At 36.5% G+C, this 18,218-nt stretch overlaps 1 protein-coding gene and 1 non-coding gene across 3 annotated transcripts in view; one reads left to right on the top strand and one right to left on the bottom strand.

Moving 5' to 3' along the window:
• Positions 1–18,218, top strand: part of Nbas (NBAS subunit of NRZ tethering complex) — a 361,792-nt gene that overhangs the window by 196,598 nt on the left and 146,976 nt on the right. For both annotated transcript variants that reach the window (XM_020168280.2, XM_074049201.1), the window contains exons 33-35: positions 8,453–8,566; positions 11,186–11,343; positions 12,078–12,164. In XM_020168280.2, the coding sequence (XP_020023869.2) occupies positions 8,453–8,566; positions 11,186–11,343; positions 12,078–12,164 (359 nt within the window). The remainder of the gene's footprint in view (positions 1–8,452; positions 8,567–11,185; positions 11,344–12,077; positions 12,165–18,218) is intronic.
• Positions 5,952–6,058, bottom strand: LOC141415223 (U6 spliceosomal RNA). Its single transcript, XR_012440229.1, has one exon. It is a non-coding gene; the product is annotated as a U6 spliceosomal RNA (small nuclear RNA).

Here is an 18,218-nt window from a genome sequence, read left to right as displayed (position 1 = left end):
TCTCTAGAAGAGAAATTATTGACTATTTTGGTTCATAAACAACTGATGAAATATGTGTTAGTCTAAACCACATATTATATACTCAGAAATAAAGGGGATTTGTGTTTCTATATTTAGAGTTTAAAAAGTTGTTCAGTATATTTAGTGGACATACATGCTAATGTTTTAAAATCCTAATATGTAAGTGTCTTATTCTTAAAGTCTCTAGTTTTAGTAAGAGAGTGTGTGTGCATGCATGAGAGAGAGAGACAGAGAGAGAAATAGAGGAACTTTTCTAGTTTGAAGCATAGCATTAGCATCTTTTTCCTTAAACTTGTTAAAAACTTGGAAGGATACAGAGGGCCAGTCACCCATTATAAAAAATCTTAATAACTGGGAAGAACATTGGGTATGGAGTCAGAAAACTTGTTCAAGTCCTGACTGTGCCATACATTTCCTAATTTTCATTTGCTTCAGTTTTTGCATCTAGAAAATAATAAAAGCATTCCTATCAAGGATGGATTTCAGAAGAACCCAGTTCAGAGAAGCTAACAAAGCTCAGAAGCACCATCCACATTTTATCATTTATTTATTTGTTTATTTGATGTTACCTGGGGCCTCACACTTGTCAGGCAGATGCTTTATCACTTGAACCACTCTGCCAGCCCTTTTGCTTTGGTTGCTTTTAAGATAGGGTCTCCTTTTATGCCCTGGCCAGCCTGGACTGCAGTCCTTCTGTTTATGCTAGGATGACAAGTGTGTGCCACTGTACCATCACTGCTTGAGACAGGCCTCAAAAACATATTGCATGGGCTGGCCTCAAACCACGATCATCTTCATTTCAGCCTCCCAAGTAGTAAGGATTATGGGCTTAAGCCACTGTTGCCCAGCATCCATGCACATTTTCTGTGTTCATACTAGGATTGGTTTCCTGTTTTGTTTGTGATACATTGACATAGAAACAGTAGTTTCAGTGGTCCTGACAGTCTTTGTAAAGGTTTAATAGGAAGAGCATCCTCTTTATTTCTCTAGATCACCTCTTTTCCTCACTGCAGTTATTTTAGTTCTACATTTGGGATCATGTGAACTTGACCTCATTCTGTTTCACAAACTTTACTGTGAGATCTATATTGCAGTTTAGTACAGTTTTATTAAAACTAGTATGTACTTTTCATTCAACATGTTTTTTTTTTTTTTGGTGAGCCATCTGAGCTCATGTAATAAAAATAACTAATAGGTATCTAACTTAATGCCTTTTACCTCTTAATTAAGTGCTTATCACTCACTGTAACCATAACTTTTTTGGTATGAAGTATGACAATAAAACTAGCATTGACTTCTTTATCCTTCTTCACAGTCTCACAAATTAGACTCATTCTTACCTCAGATCTTCACAACCTTAACAGGTGATTTTTTTTCTTTTTTATTAGGACACATTTGGTTCTGAATCATTTTCTTTAATAGATTTTGAAACTCCTGGCCATTCTTCCTAAGAATTTTCTTTTCTTGTTTTTAAAAATACTTTGCAGACCTATTTTTGGCTATATTTTCCTTTTTGCCACATGCTCAGACTAAAGCTTTTCTGAATGACTATTTAACCCATTTTCATATAAAAGCTTGCATCAACAATAATAATTTTCATTTTATGTGTTCATATCTATCTCAGTTCCTTTTTAGGCACCTCATATAGGTAGAGATATGAATGCCATTTTTAAAAGTGAAGAGACAGGGTTAGAGAAGTTAAATAATTTAATTTAAAAATTTTTATTGTCATATTATTGTTGCACTGGGGGTACACTGTGACATTTCCAAAAGTCCTTACACTATATTTTAGTTAAATTCACCTTCTCCCTCATTCTCCTTTATCCCCCTTCTCCCAGTAATTTATTGAGAATTTTGTAGCTGAGAAGTTTGACCTTTAAGCACCTTGCTCTTATCCTGCATTAGTGCTCCTTTAGACATTGTATAATATTACTCAGTGGCCCTCTGTATTTCATCTCATTTCACTACCATGGGGATTGGCTAATCAAGTATGATATCCATACAGAATAAACAAACCAGAGATCAGGAGCACTGTGGGACCCCACAGCCTGGGCTAAAACTGTTGTTTACCCCACGGTGGACTTCCTCGTTTTTCTGGGAAACCTTAGTATCTGAAAGGCCTTCGCTGTGATTTAGTCAGCCAGACAGAATTATCCAGGATAAACCTTTTCACTTAGCTGATTAAGGATTTATCTTCAAAATACTTCTTGCAAGAAACATCTATATTAGTGTTTGTTACCTAGCCAAGTTGACACATTAAAAAAAATGAACATGGCTTTTTTCATTTTTGATTGAGTGTATTCTGAGTAAATGTGAATGTTTGAAGAGTGTAATGTAGGAAATAGGTTTTATATTAAGTGTGGCATAGCATTAATTACAGAGAAACTTTTACATATTAGTGTTACTAAAACATGAATGTGTTGTTCTAATAACAGTAAGGTTATGAATTTATCTCTTTCTCCCACTTCCCCTCTCGTGGGTCTTTTTTTTGTTTGTTTTTAAAAAGACAGGGTCTTGCTATTATAGCCTAGGCTGGCTTTGAACTCCTGATCTTGCCCCACCCTCTCAAGTGGGTGTACATCACACTCAGCCATCATCTCTTTTTAGGAATCTTTTTAGGCTATATTGAGCCAATACTTAGCCTTATATTTCTTTTAAGTCAGTGAAGCACAGAAAGAAGACTGATTGGGACATAGTCTAAAATTTTACTCAGCCCTTTCTGTGACATGTTTACATTTTCTTTTAGACCATTTTATAGCTCAGAAATTCAGAGGCCATGAACATTGTTTTTCTGGAAAAATTGAAAATATTTTGAGGGATTTGTTACTTCCTAAAAATATAAAACTTTTAAAACTTGTGTTCTTTTATCAAAGTTACCTAAGTAAATATCCAAATTATTGTACTGAATAATAATAATATTACTGAAGGTTTGTACTGAAACCTTGAATTATTTACCTTTTAATTGAAAATTGCATTCTGAATAGAATCTACAGACATTTAATTGATGCTATACTTTTTAAAACTCCTGTTCTGTGCACAGTTTGCTGAGGGATGCTCGATAATGAATCAATCCCTGTCCTCAAAGAGCTTCAATTCTGAACGAGGATATAGATTACCTAAAAGGTAATCACTATACATTGGTTTTAAGAGAGTAAAAAGTAAGGGAACATGGGGGAGGCAGCAAAAGCCTTGTGTTTTATGTGAATATTGTTGAAGTTTCAGAAACCACATCCCAAAGTATGATGCTTTGAAATACTGATTAGGTTACCATGAGAAACAGAATGCAAATGGATCCTTAGAGAGTGAGGATCCCTCATCTTGCCAATCTAGGAAAGATATCTCACAGAGAAAAAGGCAAAATACCTTGCCCAAAGAGTCTTGAGCTTAGGGCCACTGTCTGAGTGCTACTACCTGAGAGATTTCATGTGCACAAGAGTAACTTCTTTACCATGAATTTCTTGCCCTTGCCCTCCCAGAATGCATTGTCACTTCCCCTAAGGTGGTCCTAGCTCCTGGTTCTTTCTGTAGCTCATGGCACTATAAATACTTCAGTGAAAGCTGGGTATGGTAGTGTATAACTCTAATCCTAGCTTCAGTAGTTGAGGCAGAAGCAACATAGGTTTGAGGCCAACCAAGGCTACATAGTGAGATCCTGTCTCCACAAAACAAAGTAAAACAAAACCTGACTTTAATCATCTGGCTTTTCTTTGAGTCTCATATTTTATGAGTCTTGTGCATATTCATGTGATTAAAAATTGTTTTTCTGGGTGTTGGTGGAGTAGCTCAAGTGGTAGAGTGCCTGCCTAGCAAGCATGAGGCCCTGAGTTCAAACAGCAGTGCTGCCAAAAAAAAAAAAAAGAAAGAAAAATTGTTTTTCTCCTTTTAATCTTTCTACTGTCAATTTATTCCAGATACTCAAATTATTGAATCTTCAAAGAGTAGAGGGAAAGCTTAAAATTCTTCTCAAGCAATAGAGATGTTGAAGAATGAAGTGAAATCTAAGCTGACCTCTAAGAATATTCTTGAGAAAGTAATTTAGAATCTTTATGTGAATGTGAGCTGAATTTCAGTGTCTGTTCTTAGACTGTACACACTATGACACACAAAAATTTATACTACCAGTGAAACTATGTTAGTTAGCTTTGCACTGCTGTAACAAAACACCTGAGATAATCCAAAAGAAAAAACTTACTTTGGCTTCAGTCCTCCGTCAGTTGGGTGCATTGTTCTTAGGCCTGTGTGCAGTAGAACATCATGGCTGGAGCTTGTGGCTGCTCCTTTCATGGCAGCCAAGAAGCAAAGAGTAGGAGAAGAAACGGCAGGGGTCCCCTATCCCCTCATGCGCTCATGTGACTGGAAGACTTCCAACTTGCCCCACCTCTTAAAGAGGCCACCGCCTTGCAATAGCACCATGAGCTGGGGACCAAGCTTTAAAACATGGGCCTTGGGGAATACTTCCTCAGACCTTAACACTGTGCTGTTGTGCATACTTTACTTTGTGTGAAAGGTTCCACCCCCCATATTTGTCACTTAGTACGACTAGAAAAAGAATATTCAAAGGGAAAAGGCAATAAAATAAAATTCAAAGTCCCTGTTGGGAGGGTGTCTTTACCCATGTAGTTTCAAATGGTTAGTTGGGGAACCTTGAAATTAATGGAAAGCAGGAAGATTAATAGGAAAAAATGAGATTTTTTTTATGCATACATGCAGAAGTCAGTCATGAGTAGTTCTCAGAAAGACTGGAAGTAAAGGTGTAACAAAATGCCAGTGAGGTGGGAGTGGAAGGTTCTTTTGGACTTTTCCATGCTTCTGGGAATGGCACTCAGTCTATGGCAGCTGAATTCCCTCCTGGGAATTCAATTTAAAACCCCTTGGAGGGCTTTTAAAATAACAGTTGTGGTTTAGGGAGACTGTTTTAGTCAGATAAGGCAAATTCAGATAAGACTGCTTTCTGCTTCTTTTCTAGCTCAATTTTTTTTCACTTTTAAATAAGCTTTATGTCAAAACTATGATCCTTTCATTTTGAAATTCTTAGATATGACACTAGTTTGGACCATTGTCTTAAATGAAATATTGATGGATTTTTAAAAAAATTATTCATATTATAGTAGATCAGTTTTTATTTGAGAAGAAAAATGTACCATCCCAAAATATATTTATAGGCTACTGTGATATACCACCTCAGAATATGCCTATTTGGTAAAGAATTATTTTATGCTAATTATTTTGAGAAACTACAGACATAGGAGAAGCTCTGCAGAGGAGAAATAACTTTTTGTCCAGTCATACTTATTAGTATTCCCTCTCTCTGTTAGGAAGAGGAGGACTATGTATCATTAAAGACTTAGCACTGGAGAAGGTACCAACTTGCCTAACAAACATTTCCCTTGCTTGCCATGCTTCCAGGGCACCTCCATGTTACTGGCTTCCCCCACACTTTTCTTTCTTTCTTTCAATATTCTATGGTATTTTAAAGCTACTTCTTTGAGATATATCTACTTTTCTTTGCTGGCTCTCTCTCTCTCTCTCTCTCTCTCTCTCTTTATGTGTGTGTGTATTTTAGAAGTCTGTGTTATTAAACTTATGTGTGTTTTTTCTCGTTAACTGTCTTTTGTTACAGGGGTCCTCCCAACCAAGAGACATGAAAGATAGATAGGATAGTTTGTTTTTCCTTTTCTAAGTAAACAAATAGTTTATAGGAAATAGTATTAACCAATAGCAAGATATTTTAGTACTAATTTATAATATGTTGAAAGTAAGAAGATTTATCATTCCTTGTTTATTGTTACTTTTTTTCTTTCTGTTATCCTTTTATGAGGAAAAAAAGGCAAAACTTACTGTGTAATACAGGGAGTGTTTGGGATTGTGTAATAATGTCATAGGGATTCTGTTTACATGGGTAAAGTAACACGTGGGTTTTGTTCTTATTTTTTTAAGTGGGATTCTTTACAAATTTGCATTTCAGCATTGTCTAGGGGTCATGCTAATTTCCTCTTTATCTTTCCAGTTTTACTGTCTGTGCTGCTTAAGGAAGCACAGATTTAAGATAATATAAAATTTATTTTATTGCCTTTCTTGATATATACATCCATGTGTATCATTGACATCTGTGGATTCTCTTAAAAAACTAGTTCTTGACACTTGTTAAAACAGTCAAGGAGAGTACTCCAGACTTTTGCTACAGGGGTAGGGACTCTACTGCAATGAACTTTTGCTGTAGTTGAAGGAGATTGTGGGTTTGTTAAAAGATCAACTTAGGCACATTAACATTTTAATAAGTTTAATTATAACAGACAGCAAGCAGTTCATGAATCAGATAGCATCAAACCTGGAATTGTTCAGGGCTCTGCCAAGTCAATGCAAGAAGAAAACCTTTGTAATGTGTTTGAGGAAGCAAGACCAAATATATCCTTTAAGTATATATGTATATATATGTATATTTATATAAATAAATTTATAGATACATGTATTTATAAATATTAAAAATATACATGGAAAGACTAGTAGAGTTTAACGAGCAGTTTTTGATTGAGTCTTAGACTAGAGGCTCACTTTTGGAGGTACCAACAAGTCAGGTCTGTTTGCTCAGCTAAAACCAAATGGAAAAAGTAATGATGAAAAACAGGAAAGGAACTTTAATTACTATAATCATGCTAGGAAGAAAAGGGGTTCAGTGTCCTTAGTGTTGCCTTTTGGGTACTGACAAGAGCTCCCTTACTATATAGTGAAGGGGCAGAATGGGGCCCAGCTACAAGAAGCACGCCATAATCACTGTCAAACTGTGGTCTGGCTGATCACTATCTCAGGACTGGTCAGCAGGGGCTTTGTCACATAAGAATGTGAGGGGCGATGAGTTTATTTTCTCTTGTGTCATAAGTTGTTTATCCATCGGGCCTTTTGTTTCTGGAATCCAGAGTGACTGCAGGAGACATTGAATCAGAGCAAAGGAGGCAGGTACAAAATGGAAGCAGTGATGTCAAGTTTTTATCCTGCTTTTAGTTACCCATTAGACATTTGCGGGCCCAAGTGAAAGTCAATGCTTTTAGAAAAAGCAGCCACTAACTCCTTGTTAGATTTAGTAGTAGGTATTTGGTGGTTTCCAATCGGTAAGCTTAAGATTTTTTTTTTTCAATTTTTTTAAGCACTTTGTACTTACACATTTATTTCTCAAACATTTTCTTCAAACAGAAGGAATGTATTCTACATTTTTATAAAGATGAATTCAAAATGAAAACCCTCTAGCATAGTATGTGTAATCACTGTGACCTTGGTCACTATTGATGCTTACTATTCAACAACAAAAAGTAAGTCAAGTTATTTAGAAGTTATGCTACTGGATTTCTAGCTATTCTTTACTGATCTGTGGTGCTTAAAAGTTTGTATTACTAAATCAAAGCAAGTTTAAGATGTAAAACAAAGTTAAAAAGTAAAAATTTAAGGTACAGTTAAGTTCCTAGTGAATATAGGTTTTGTTTTGGTTTTTGGCTTTTTGAAATGTGTTGACTATAGATCCATGAAACTGTACTATGTCTATTGAGTTGGGTTTCAGTTTGTATAAGTAGAATCTCAAGGTGCTGTAGCTGTGCCTAACAGCCTCCATATAAGCTCACCTATAAATATAACAAGGAAAAGTGGGGAGGAGAGGAATGGATAATTACTAAGCAGTCTCATAGGGGCAAACAGACCTAACAGGATACAGAATTCTTGAAGGCAGGCCAGGGTGGTCAGATTTTGCCCTGGGGAGATAAGGAAATTGGTTAGATTCCAGAGGTAAAGATGTTCGCTAAAATATCAGCATGGAGAACAAGCGCAGCGATGGCCTAGCAAGGCTAGAGAGTCATTGTCAGTGCCCCAAATCACACATAGATTCTAGGTTCTAAATATTAGTTGACTTTATTTTAATCCTTTTTTTTTTTTTAAGGTAGGATCTCACTATGTGGCTCAGGCTGGCCCTGAACTCATGATCCTCCTACCTCAGCCTCCGAAGTGCTGTGACTGCAGCACTTAGTAGTTGGATTTTTAAAAATGAGAAATATTCCTATTTCATTATCTTTATATACTCACTTGATCTACTGGTCACTATTACAACCTGGTTTCTTTTGAAGCATGTATTTCTTCTCTTTCCGTTAGTAGGAGAAAGACTAAAACTTCCATGTAAGGCTGTTGGCCCCTTTGGTTTGGATTTTTTGGTTTGGGTATTTTAATTAGGAACTGATATTAATCATTGATCGCTTCAGAGACTGAAGGCTACTTCATGCACAATAAGTAGGTTGATAGGTCAAAATTACTATACCCTTTTGTCCTCTAACCATTTAAAATCAGTCCAAACTGTTTTGTTTTTGTATTAATTTGAAAGATGTGTTAATGAGCTGTAATTAATTGATACTGCCATAATCAAATTAGGTCATTTGCATGTGACCTGTGCTTATAGGGGAAGACCCAGAAGAAAGGCGTGGACAGGTTCTAATCCTTTTAGTGGAACAAGCACTTCGTTTCCATGACTACAAAGCAGCCAATGTGCATTGTCAAGAGCTGATGGCCGCAGGTGAGTGGACAACACTTTGCTCATGTCCTGTTGCATGATGGATCATGGAAAAGGTTTGTTCTGAAATAAGTTGACCTGATTGGTAAGCCAGCCACATTTTGGCTTGAGATACATTTTATTAGCACTGACAAGTATGAATACTGTGCTCTTATATATAAATATTTATATTTTGAAGGACTCAAATTTTATGTTAACTGAGATTTTCACTGCTTTCCATTCCTATTTAAAATATGCTCATAATTTTAAGAACACTTTATGTAAAAATTTTTAATGCTTCTTCATAAATTTGGTAAAGAAAATGAAAATCTGTAGTATTGACAATTTGTGTCTATATAGTCAATATTTTTGTTCTTTAATTTGGAAAAAGAAAGTGCTTTTCAACTCATGTTTTAAAATTGCGATCTAGTGGAAGGGGTGAACTCAAGTATGATATATCTGATATGTTGTAAGAACTCTTATAAATTCCACAGTGTATCCCTACTCAGCACAATAGTAAAGAAAATTGGAATCTAGTTTGTAACCTTAACATTTTTCATATTGAAATTCAAAATCTTGTCTCTGGAGGACAAGCAGATTCCATTGTGGAATAATTGCTCATCTGAAGAACACATTTCTCAGTGGAAGAGGAAGTGATATGATCTTATCATGGGCTCTGTACCTATGCCTGAACACTGCATGGGAAAGCCCACTGTCTGTACCTTAGTAGGGAGTAGTTAAAAGACAGTGCTTTACTTCATGATCAGTCATGGAACTATGCACTAACGATACTTTTTTGTTGTTGTTTGGTGCTGGGGTTGAATCTAGGGCCTCATGTAAACTAGATAAGCACTCTACTCTACCATTAAGCTATATACCCAGTTAGATTTATGCACTTTTTGTATGTCTTCTATTAATGAAAAAATTTTTCTAACATTTGTTATAAACAGTAAGAAAGACTTTATTCAAGACAGTCGTGTTAGGTGTTAAGGGTATCACAATAGGGGAGAGAGATTAGACTCAATCCTAACAATATGGACAGGTGGGCATTATGGGTGGTGAACAAACTGAGATGAGTGGATGGAAAATTACTAAGGAGAGATGTCAAGTGTAGGGAGATTCTTGCTAAATTAATTTAATAAAACCCTTCCTGAAGGCAGGCCAAGGTAACTAGATATCAAGGGGGACAGATGAAGAATTTGATCAGATAATGAGGATGAAGAAATCCTAACCCAACTGACTGAAGCAAAATTCTTGTTAAAATGGAAGTTCTCAGGCCCAGTAAGAGGTTGAGGCCTAGCTGAGAAGTGGCGTACAGGAATATGACTAAATTTGGTGAGGGAGGCAATCTTGGGCAATACATTTATGGAAATGTTTAAAACTCTGAGAAAAGCCCAGTGTAGTAGTTCACAACCTCAACCCTAGAAAACTGGTTTCATAAAAGAACTTCATTCTCTAACATTAACAAAGTGATTTTGCAATATGAAGTTCAGAAGAATATATTCTGTACAAATTCTGGGATTTTTAGTTCATTCTTTTTTTATTATTTTATTACAGTACTAGGGATACATTGTGACACTTTACAAAAGTTCGTACAATATCTCATAGTTGAATTCACTTCCTCTATCATTCTCCTTTATCCTCCCCCTGCTCCTCCTGAAATAGTTTCAACAGGTCTCATTTTTCCATTTTTTTACATGAGTACAAATTATTTCCATTACATTCACCCTCATACACCTTTTACTTATATCCTCTCCCGTCGCACTGGTACCAACCCCCAGACAGGACCTTTACCTTCATAGTCTCTGTTTTTGAAAACAGGTATTTTTATTTGTTTAAGACACCTATACATTATCAACTCCAAATTGTTTACTTATAGAGCTTTGGAGTAATTTTACTCCTATAAAGGTAGTTCCTAAACTAATTTTTTGCTTTATACATTTAGAAAAATTATCTGGACCGAGTCCTTTGCTCTTAGGAAAAAAGCCCTACTTTAAAACTGGAATTCCTTCTAGTAAGAATACAAGCATATTTTAAGAACTCAGAGTATAATGTTGTATAGGATAAAGATCTCTGCTGGGAATTGGGGACCTTGGATATCCATCTTCTATAAAGTGAATGATTCTATGTGGGCATCTATCTTAATGTCTCTTTCTCTAGCACTTTGCAGTTTCTAATGTGCTTTTAAATACAAATGTCACTTAGTTCTTTCAACAGCCCATGAGCAAGTGGCTTATTATTGCCTCTTTGTAGCAGCATAGGAAGTGTGCTATTGAACTTTTTGCAAGGTCACAGGAGTGTTAAATAGTTGGGTTGAGTCATTCCTGCAGTATTCTGAATTCAGATTTTTAAACTCAGTATCAAAGCTCATAGGAATAGATTATTCCTATTCATTTTCAATTATTCTGAAAATTAAATGTTGGTGAGAAACATCTGGAGTAGCACTGAACTTTCTAGATAATAAACCAACTCATCTTCCTTTTCTAACATAGGATCTTTAAGCATTTCTATATATCATTTCACTAATGACTACAGTTTCCTTTGGTACAAGACCTGAGTAAGAATCCATTGTATTTATTCTTCATCTTCAACTGGGTATAAGTCTTTCTTCAGGAACTCATTGTTTTCTTGCCAATTTTGCAGGTTATCCTAAAAGTTGGGATGTTTGTAGCCAGTTAGGACAATCAGAAGGTTACCAGGACTTGGCCACCCGTCAGGAGCTCCTGGCTTTTGCTTTGACACATTGCCCTCCTAGCAGCATTGAAGTTCTTGTGGCTGCTAGCAACTCTCTGCAGGCAGAAGTGAGTGCTGTCAGATAAAACAAATCCTGGTCCACGTCTCGTGCTTTCTGCTGGGTGTGTGCATTGAAGATGTATGGTCATTTTGTTTTAGTAATATGAAAGTTCTAATTTTCAACTATAGAAGAAAAATAGATTGTCACTTGGAAAAGGATTTGAAAATATGAAAATGTTAAATGGTACTTTGACTTTAATATAGTAAGGAAGAAAGGGTACAAGACAGGCTTGAGAAAAACTGAAAGTAATATTAGAATAAATTGCTGAATTTGAAGGGGAAAGTTAGGTTTGTCAAGAGTAAAATTTCCCATAGGAAATGGTCATGTGAAATGTCTCTGGAACCACGTGAGTTGAAGCAAGTGGGGTCCTTTGGAAACTGAGGGTGGCAGTGAGCCTTGGTTGGGGAGATGCTGAAGTTCCTACAGTTCACAGGCCAGATCTGCACAGGGGAGGAATGCTCATGGATTGGATTTACATGCTCATCTGTAGTCATTTACTATATTGTCTGCCAGGTTTTTTATATTTAAGACCCTCTCCTGAAACTGTCGCTTCCTGGTGAAGCTTTCGTGGAGTCCTAAAGTAAGCCTGTTGCCAAAGGCAATTTCATAATTTCGTTATGAAATTGCAGATTTTTTTCAAAAAGAGAAAAGAATATTTTTTTTCAATTTTCAGCCTATGTTGAGAAGAGAGGCAAATTAAAAACTTTAATTCTTTTGTAATTTAGCCTCTTCTTGTTTCAGATTCTTTATCAAAGAGTAAATTTCCAGATCCATACTGAAGGAGAAAACGTCAGTGTTTCACCAATAATAAACAAAGCCCTACAGGAGGTAAGCTGAAATGGAATTTGAAAGGTGACTGAGTGGAATGAAATGGGATGGATCACCTAACCTCATCTGTATGTGTGTAGAAGTCTCTTTTGAGCAGTATGTGTGTGTATGTATGTGAAATCTAGCATTCATATAGAAAAATACACAAGACAACAATGTCTAGCTGAACCCACCATTGAAAAACCCACAGCCACCATGCAGACAAAAACATAGCACATGGCCAGCCTTCCACAGTGTTCCCTTAGCCTTGCCTCACTGGACTTCTGTTCTGACTAATGCTGGCAATTCATCCTTGTGATTTATATTCTTTTAAGTAATTTTAATACTACCAGCCCACACCTTAATACAATAGTTTAACTTTACCTGTTTTTGTACTTCATAGTAATAATCACACACGATATTATGTTTGAGATTCAGTCATGCTATTATATGTAACCGTAGCATATTCATTTTTATTGCTATGTACAATTAATTGCTATATGTGTATATTGCAATTTTGTACTCTAATGTTGATTGACATTAATCATTGTTTTCAATTTTAGCTACTAAAAATCATCATTTTGTACTTGTCTCCAGTGCCCTGTGTGTATACTTCTCTTGGGCATATCCCAGCACTCGAGGTGTGCACTGTCAAGCAGGTGTGCACCTAGCCTAAGTAGATAATGCCAATGATTTCCCCAAGTTTTTTAAACTGATTTTACTTTGAGTAACAGTGTATGGGACTGCAATTAACTAATCCAGTATCTCAGTGTTGTTACTTTCCTAAATTTTACATACTCTCTAAGCATTGAGTGATTTCTAGTTATAGTTTTGTTTCTCATTTTTTCTGATTGCTAGTAAGATCGCTCAGGAGAGATTCTTTTGTGAGGTACCTGTTCAGTTTTCTTGCTCATTTTCTTATTGGATTTTTGTTGTTTCTATTTTCTTTGTAGTGATTCTTACAGAGAAAATTTATCTGAACCAATTAAGTGTGTGTATATATATATCTTATATATGTCTGTATATATATCTCATGGTACCCTGAGAGAGAAAGGGGGAAGAACACACCCCCTGACATGTTTTCTGTTGAGGAACTCTGTTTCATGTGGCTTAACTTTTCATAACTATTTCTAGAAACATGGTCTTGGCATTTTTTAGAGATTAAAGACTATAGCTCAGTTTCTGACATTCTAACTAGATAAATTAAGAAGCGGTGGCTCTCTGCAGAGACCCCTCCCCCATCCACAGAATTCCATCAAGTGATCATCTTCATCTTCACAGTGCAGTCATTTCTCTAACACCTGCCTTGGAATACATATAGTGTGAGGTGCATCTAACCATTTTTCTTTTTTGATTGGCTATAGCCGTTTTGACAAACTCATTACTATATATGCTGTATAGTACTTTTTAAAAAAGTGGTACTGTAATTTGAACTCAAGACTTCAAGCTTGCTAGACACGTGCTCTACTGTGTTAGACATACCCCCAGTCCTTTTTGCTCTGGTTATTTTTGAGATAGGGTCTCGGTTTTTTTTTTTGTTCAGGCTGGCCTGAACTTAGTTCCTCTTATTTTATGCTTCCCATCATTGCTGTGATGTTCATACCCAGCTTTTTTTGTTGAGATGGGACCTGAAGAACTTCTTTTTTGTCTGGTCTGACCTGAAACTCTGATCCTCCTGAGCTCATCCTCCTAACATAGCTGGGATGATAGGTGTGCCCCACCACACCCAGTCATTGGTTGAGATGTAGGTCTTGAAAAGCTTTCCCTCCACCCAGAGTGGCTTCACACCAAGATCCACCTGATCTCATCCTCCCGAATAGCTATAGTTTGCAGGATTGAGCCATCTTGCCTGGCTATATAGTGCTTTTAGTGCTCTGGTACAAAGCTTCAGTTGTGGACTCTACTCATAGAGTTACTTAAGTTTTGCCATAGTGGCAAAGAGGTACCTATACTTCTTTCTTTTATGTTAGAATTTAATTAGTTAAATGTATTGAATACATGTATGTATTCTCAGTTCAGTGCTAAGTGATCTGAGGATTTCAGAGACGTTTGTGGTGTGACTTTTTGCCCATATGGAGTCTGTGCCTATTCTTCCTGTAGTGGTTACTTCAGGGAAGCACTGACCCACAGAACTTTCCTCAGTGAGAGAAGTCTATACCTGCACTGCCCAGTGTGGTAGCCACTGGTCATGTGTAACTATCGCACACTAGAAACTTGGCTAGTGAGATATTAAAATAGCCACATAAGGTTACTGGCAACCAGGATGGGTATCATAACTCTACATAATTGGGCATTCAGCAGAGTATGTGCTTAGTGACCAGCAATGTAAACAGTTGACTTTCTTTTGTTGTACTCACTCCCTATGGCAATGGTAGCATTTTTCCAGGGACCTGCACTGGTGTGAATACATTTCAGCCTTAGACATGCTTTGACGGATTAGTAAATATTTGGCTTTCCCTCACTGGGTGTGAAAACACAGTAAGTTCTATGATGTTTTCTCCATAGGATTCAGAGCAGTTCTTATAATAGCCAGCGATCACTAAGTGTTCTATGTATTAGAAGGAGGTGTCTTTCAGGGTCCAGTTGAAGATACACTTTTCATGAGATTTTAAGACTTGTATCTTTTGAACTTCTGATCCACACTCTCCCCACACACTTTTCCAGGCCCGTTTCCTACTCTGAATGTCTCTCTGTCAGCATCTTTTGTGCTTTTCAAGCACAGGTTCCAGTAATGGTAAACTCTTCACCATTCCCTGGTTAGGTTTTTTCACATCTTTGGTGTTACTTAGTTAGAGTTCTCTGTCTCCCTGTGCTAATCATTATGCAGTGAGTGGGTGTTTCCAACTAAGCTTATCAAACATGTACTAGACATTCTTTGTATGACAAGTACTCTGTGAAGAGAGTACAATGATAAATGACATACTTTCAGTTAGCATACAATACCAAACCATACCACAAAGGGCTGACACAAAATTATGGGGGAATACTTATGGAATATAGAAGAGGGAAAAATTAGAAGACTCATGGAAGATATTAGGAAGAAAATCCTTTGCATCAAAGGGTTAAAATTCAAAGCACAGACAAGAAATAAAAAATAAATTAGGATGTAGAGTTTAGCCTAAGAATAAAGAATTTCCAGTTTAATTCATTAAATGTGTTGTGGCTATTGAGGTCCTATTATGTTTTGGTTATTGTTAGGGACATATCCATATAGAATTCCACCATCTTTATTCTGAACTCAGCATCATGAGCTTATTTTGAATCCCCGTCCTTCTTCATAAAATCCATGAAAATCCTTTTGTGACATTTGGGCTTCCTTTTTTCTGCTATTACAATGAATTACAAAGTGTCAGCCTGGTCCCTGGGGTGACTTCTTTGGTACAGGCTGTGCTGTATTACTGCAAGTATGCACATATTGCTCTATTAAAGTCTCCTCAGTAAATGAAGACAACCACCAGCAGTCCCCTACATGGCCCACTTAGAAAGGAAAAGAATTATTCCAGAATGAATTTTTTTTTTTCTCCTTAAAAGCTGTTCTGACTTCCTTTGCCCTCTTTCAGCAAGTTGTAGTAGATCTAGATCTCATGAAGTGCTAATCCAAACCCTCAATGAACATATTATGGCTTTGATTCATGGAGCACATTGCAGAATGTTAGAGCTATTTTCCTTAGACTAAAATGCAGTGCTTAGCTCTAAGACGCCATGTATTACACATTAACAGTAGCTATAATAACCACATTACATTATAACTCATAAACGAGAGCTGACTTGATGTCTAATCTTCTTCATACTTAAGACTTTCATTACTTCAGTTGTGAAATGATTTTTATTTATATATTAAGCAAAATAAAGATACAATTATTATGCAGCAGCATTTGCATTATTATAAGTAGATACTACAAATTTGAAGATAATGTTTTTGTCCCTCTGAATCAAGATATTTGTTTGTATATAGAAAAATGCAGACTTTATGAGTAACTACAAAATTACAGATTTCAGTTTTCTTATAAATGTTGGTTATTATGCCTTTTAGAGTATATTAACATTTTATTTAGCTAGTATTAGTTGTATCAGTTAGCCAATGGTGTTCTCCCCAGATAACTCTAATTAGGGTTCCCATTAAAAAATCATTTTCACTGTGAGAAAACTTGTCATGAACATTTTAAGCAACTCTAGATTTATATGATTGGGCTAATTAATGTTTAGAACTTGAGCATAGTCTAAGAAGAAAGCTATTTTGAACTTATAGAAGGAATTTTTGAAATATTTAAGTAAAAGTGAGCAAAATGGCTGTTGTCTCAGTATCACAATCAGCATCTTCCTTTTCCATTCTTTGGTTGATGGACACTTGGATTGTTTCCATTTCTCAGCTATTATGGTAATGCTGTTCAGAACATTAATGTCAACCTTTGCACAGAAATATGTTTTCAATTCTGACACAGATACCTTGGAGTAGAATCTCTGCATTGTATGGCATGTTTATGTTAACATTTGAAGAAACTACCAGTCTGTTTTCAAAGTGGCTGCCTATTTGTGTTAGCTTTTCATCACTGTGATAAATTATCTGCAAAAAAACAACTTAAAAGGAGGAATGATTTATTTTAGCTCATGGACCTACAGGTTTCAGTCCATGGTCACCTGGCTCTGTTGCTTCTGGGAGAGGAAGAGGCTCACAGTGAGGAGTGTGTGGTGGGACAAAGTGACTCCCCTCATGGCAGATGCTGGCAGAGACTGAGAAAGGGGCCCAGGACAGTACATAGCCCCAGGACCATGCCTTTGTGACTTACTTCCTCCAGTGGGCCTCACCTCCAAAAGTTTTCAGAGCCTTTCCACAATGCCATCAAATTAAGAACCTATCAGTGGACTAATCCATTGATGACGGCAGAGTCCTTGTGGGTTCTTCTTGAAAGACCCACCTCTGAACCTTGCGCTGGAGACCAGACTTTTCGTACATCAGCCTTTTGGGAGAATAGGTTCTTATCACTTAAGGTCTTCCTTTTTCACATCTTCCCTAATACTTCTTGTTAACTGGCTTTTTGATTGGCATTTGATTGGATTTTTTACTAAAGCCATTCTATCTTATTATGGGCTTAATATTTATATTCAAGTACCTAGTGGCTGTGAGCCCCTTTTTATGTGCTAATTGGTCACTCCTGTACCTTCTTTGGTGAAATGGCTGTTCAGACACTTTGCCCATTTTTAGCTGTGTTATTTATTTTGTTCTAAGCTGGAAGACTTGTTGTTTTTAATGTTCTGAATTCCAATCTTTTTACCAGATTTGTGATTTGAATTTTATTTTTGTTTTTGGTGCTACTGAAGTTTGAACTCAGGGCTTTGGCTTGCTAGGCAGCTACTCCACCACTTGAGCCAAGCTCCCAGTCCCGTTTGCCTTAGTTATTTTTCAGATATGGTCTTGTATATTTTTTCCAGCTCTAGCCTGGGACTGCAAACCTTCTGCCTGTGCCTCCATGTAGCTTGGATCATAGATGTGTGCCACCACACCTGACTTATTTATTGAGATGGGTTCCTACTATCTCGTTGACTGGGCTGGCCTCAGACTGATCTCTGCCTCCTGAGTAGGTGGGATTATAAGCCCGAGCCACTGTACCTGTTCTGAAAATATTTTTCTCTAAAAGTATGACTTCAATTTTTCTTTTCTTAATGGTATCTTTTGAAGTGCAAGAGTTTTTAATATTGCCAATATCCTGTCTATCGGTAGTTTATTTCTTGTGTTCTTCATGTTGTATCTAAGAAATTTGTGCCTATCCAAATGTTATGAAGATTAACTCTTATGCTTTTTTCTGAGTTTTTTATTCTTATATTTCTTGATAAATAAGAAATAACATGAAGATACTTTTATATGAAAGAAGTGTAGGCTTGAGGGAATGTCCACATGTAAAAGATGAATCTGGAACATTACCTTATATCACACACACACACAAAATTACCAAGGACACTCTGTCTTGGTACCCCTCCCAGCTCTGTAGGCTCTACTGTGCTACTTTTCTGTTAAACTCCCCCGCTTTATTAACACACAAAATTAACTCAAGAGAATCACATTCGTTTTGTTTTCTT

Source organism: Castor canadensis, chromosome 12, assembly GCF_047511655.1.
Source record: "Castor canadensis chromosome 12, mCasCan1.hap1v2, whole genome shotgun sequence".
In the NCBI taxonomy this organism is placed as follows: Eukaryota; Metazoa; Chordata; class Mammalia; order Rodentia; family Castoridae; genus Castor; species Castor canadensis.
Note: the sequence above shows the minus strand (reverse complement) of the source record. Positions and strands in the feature narration are given on the sequence as shown.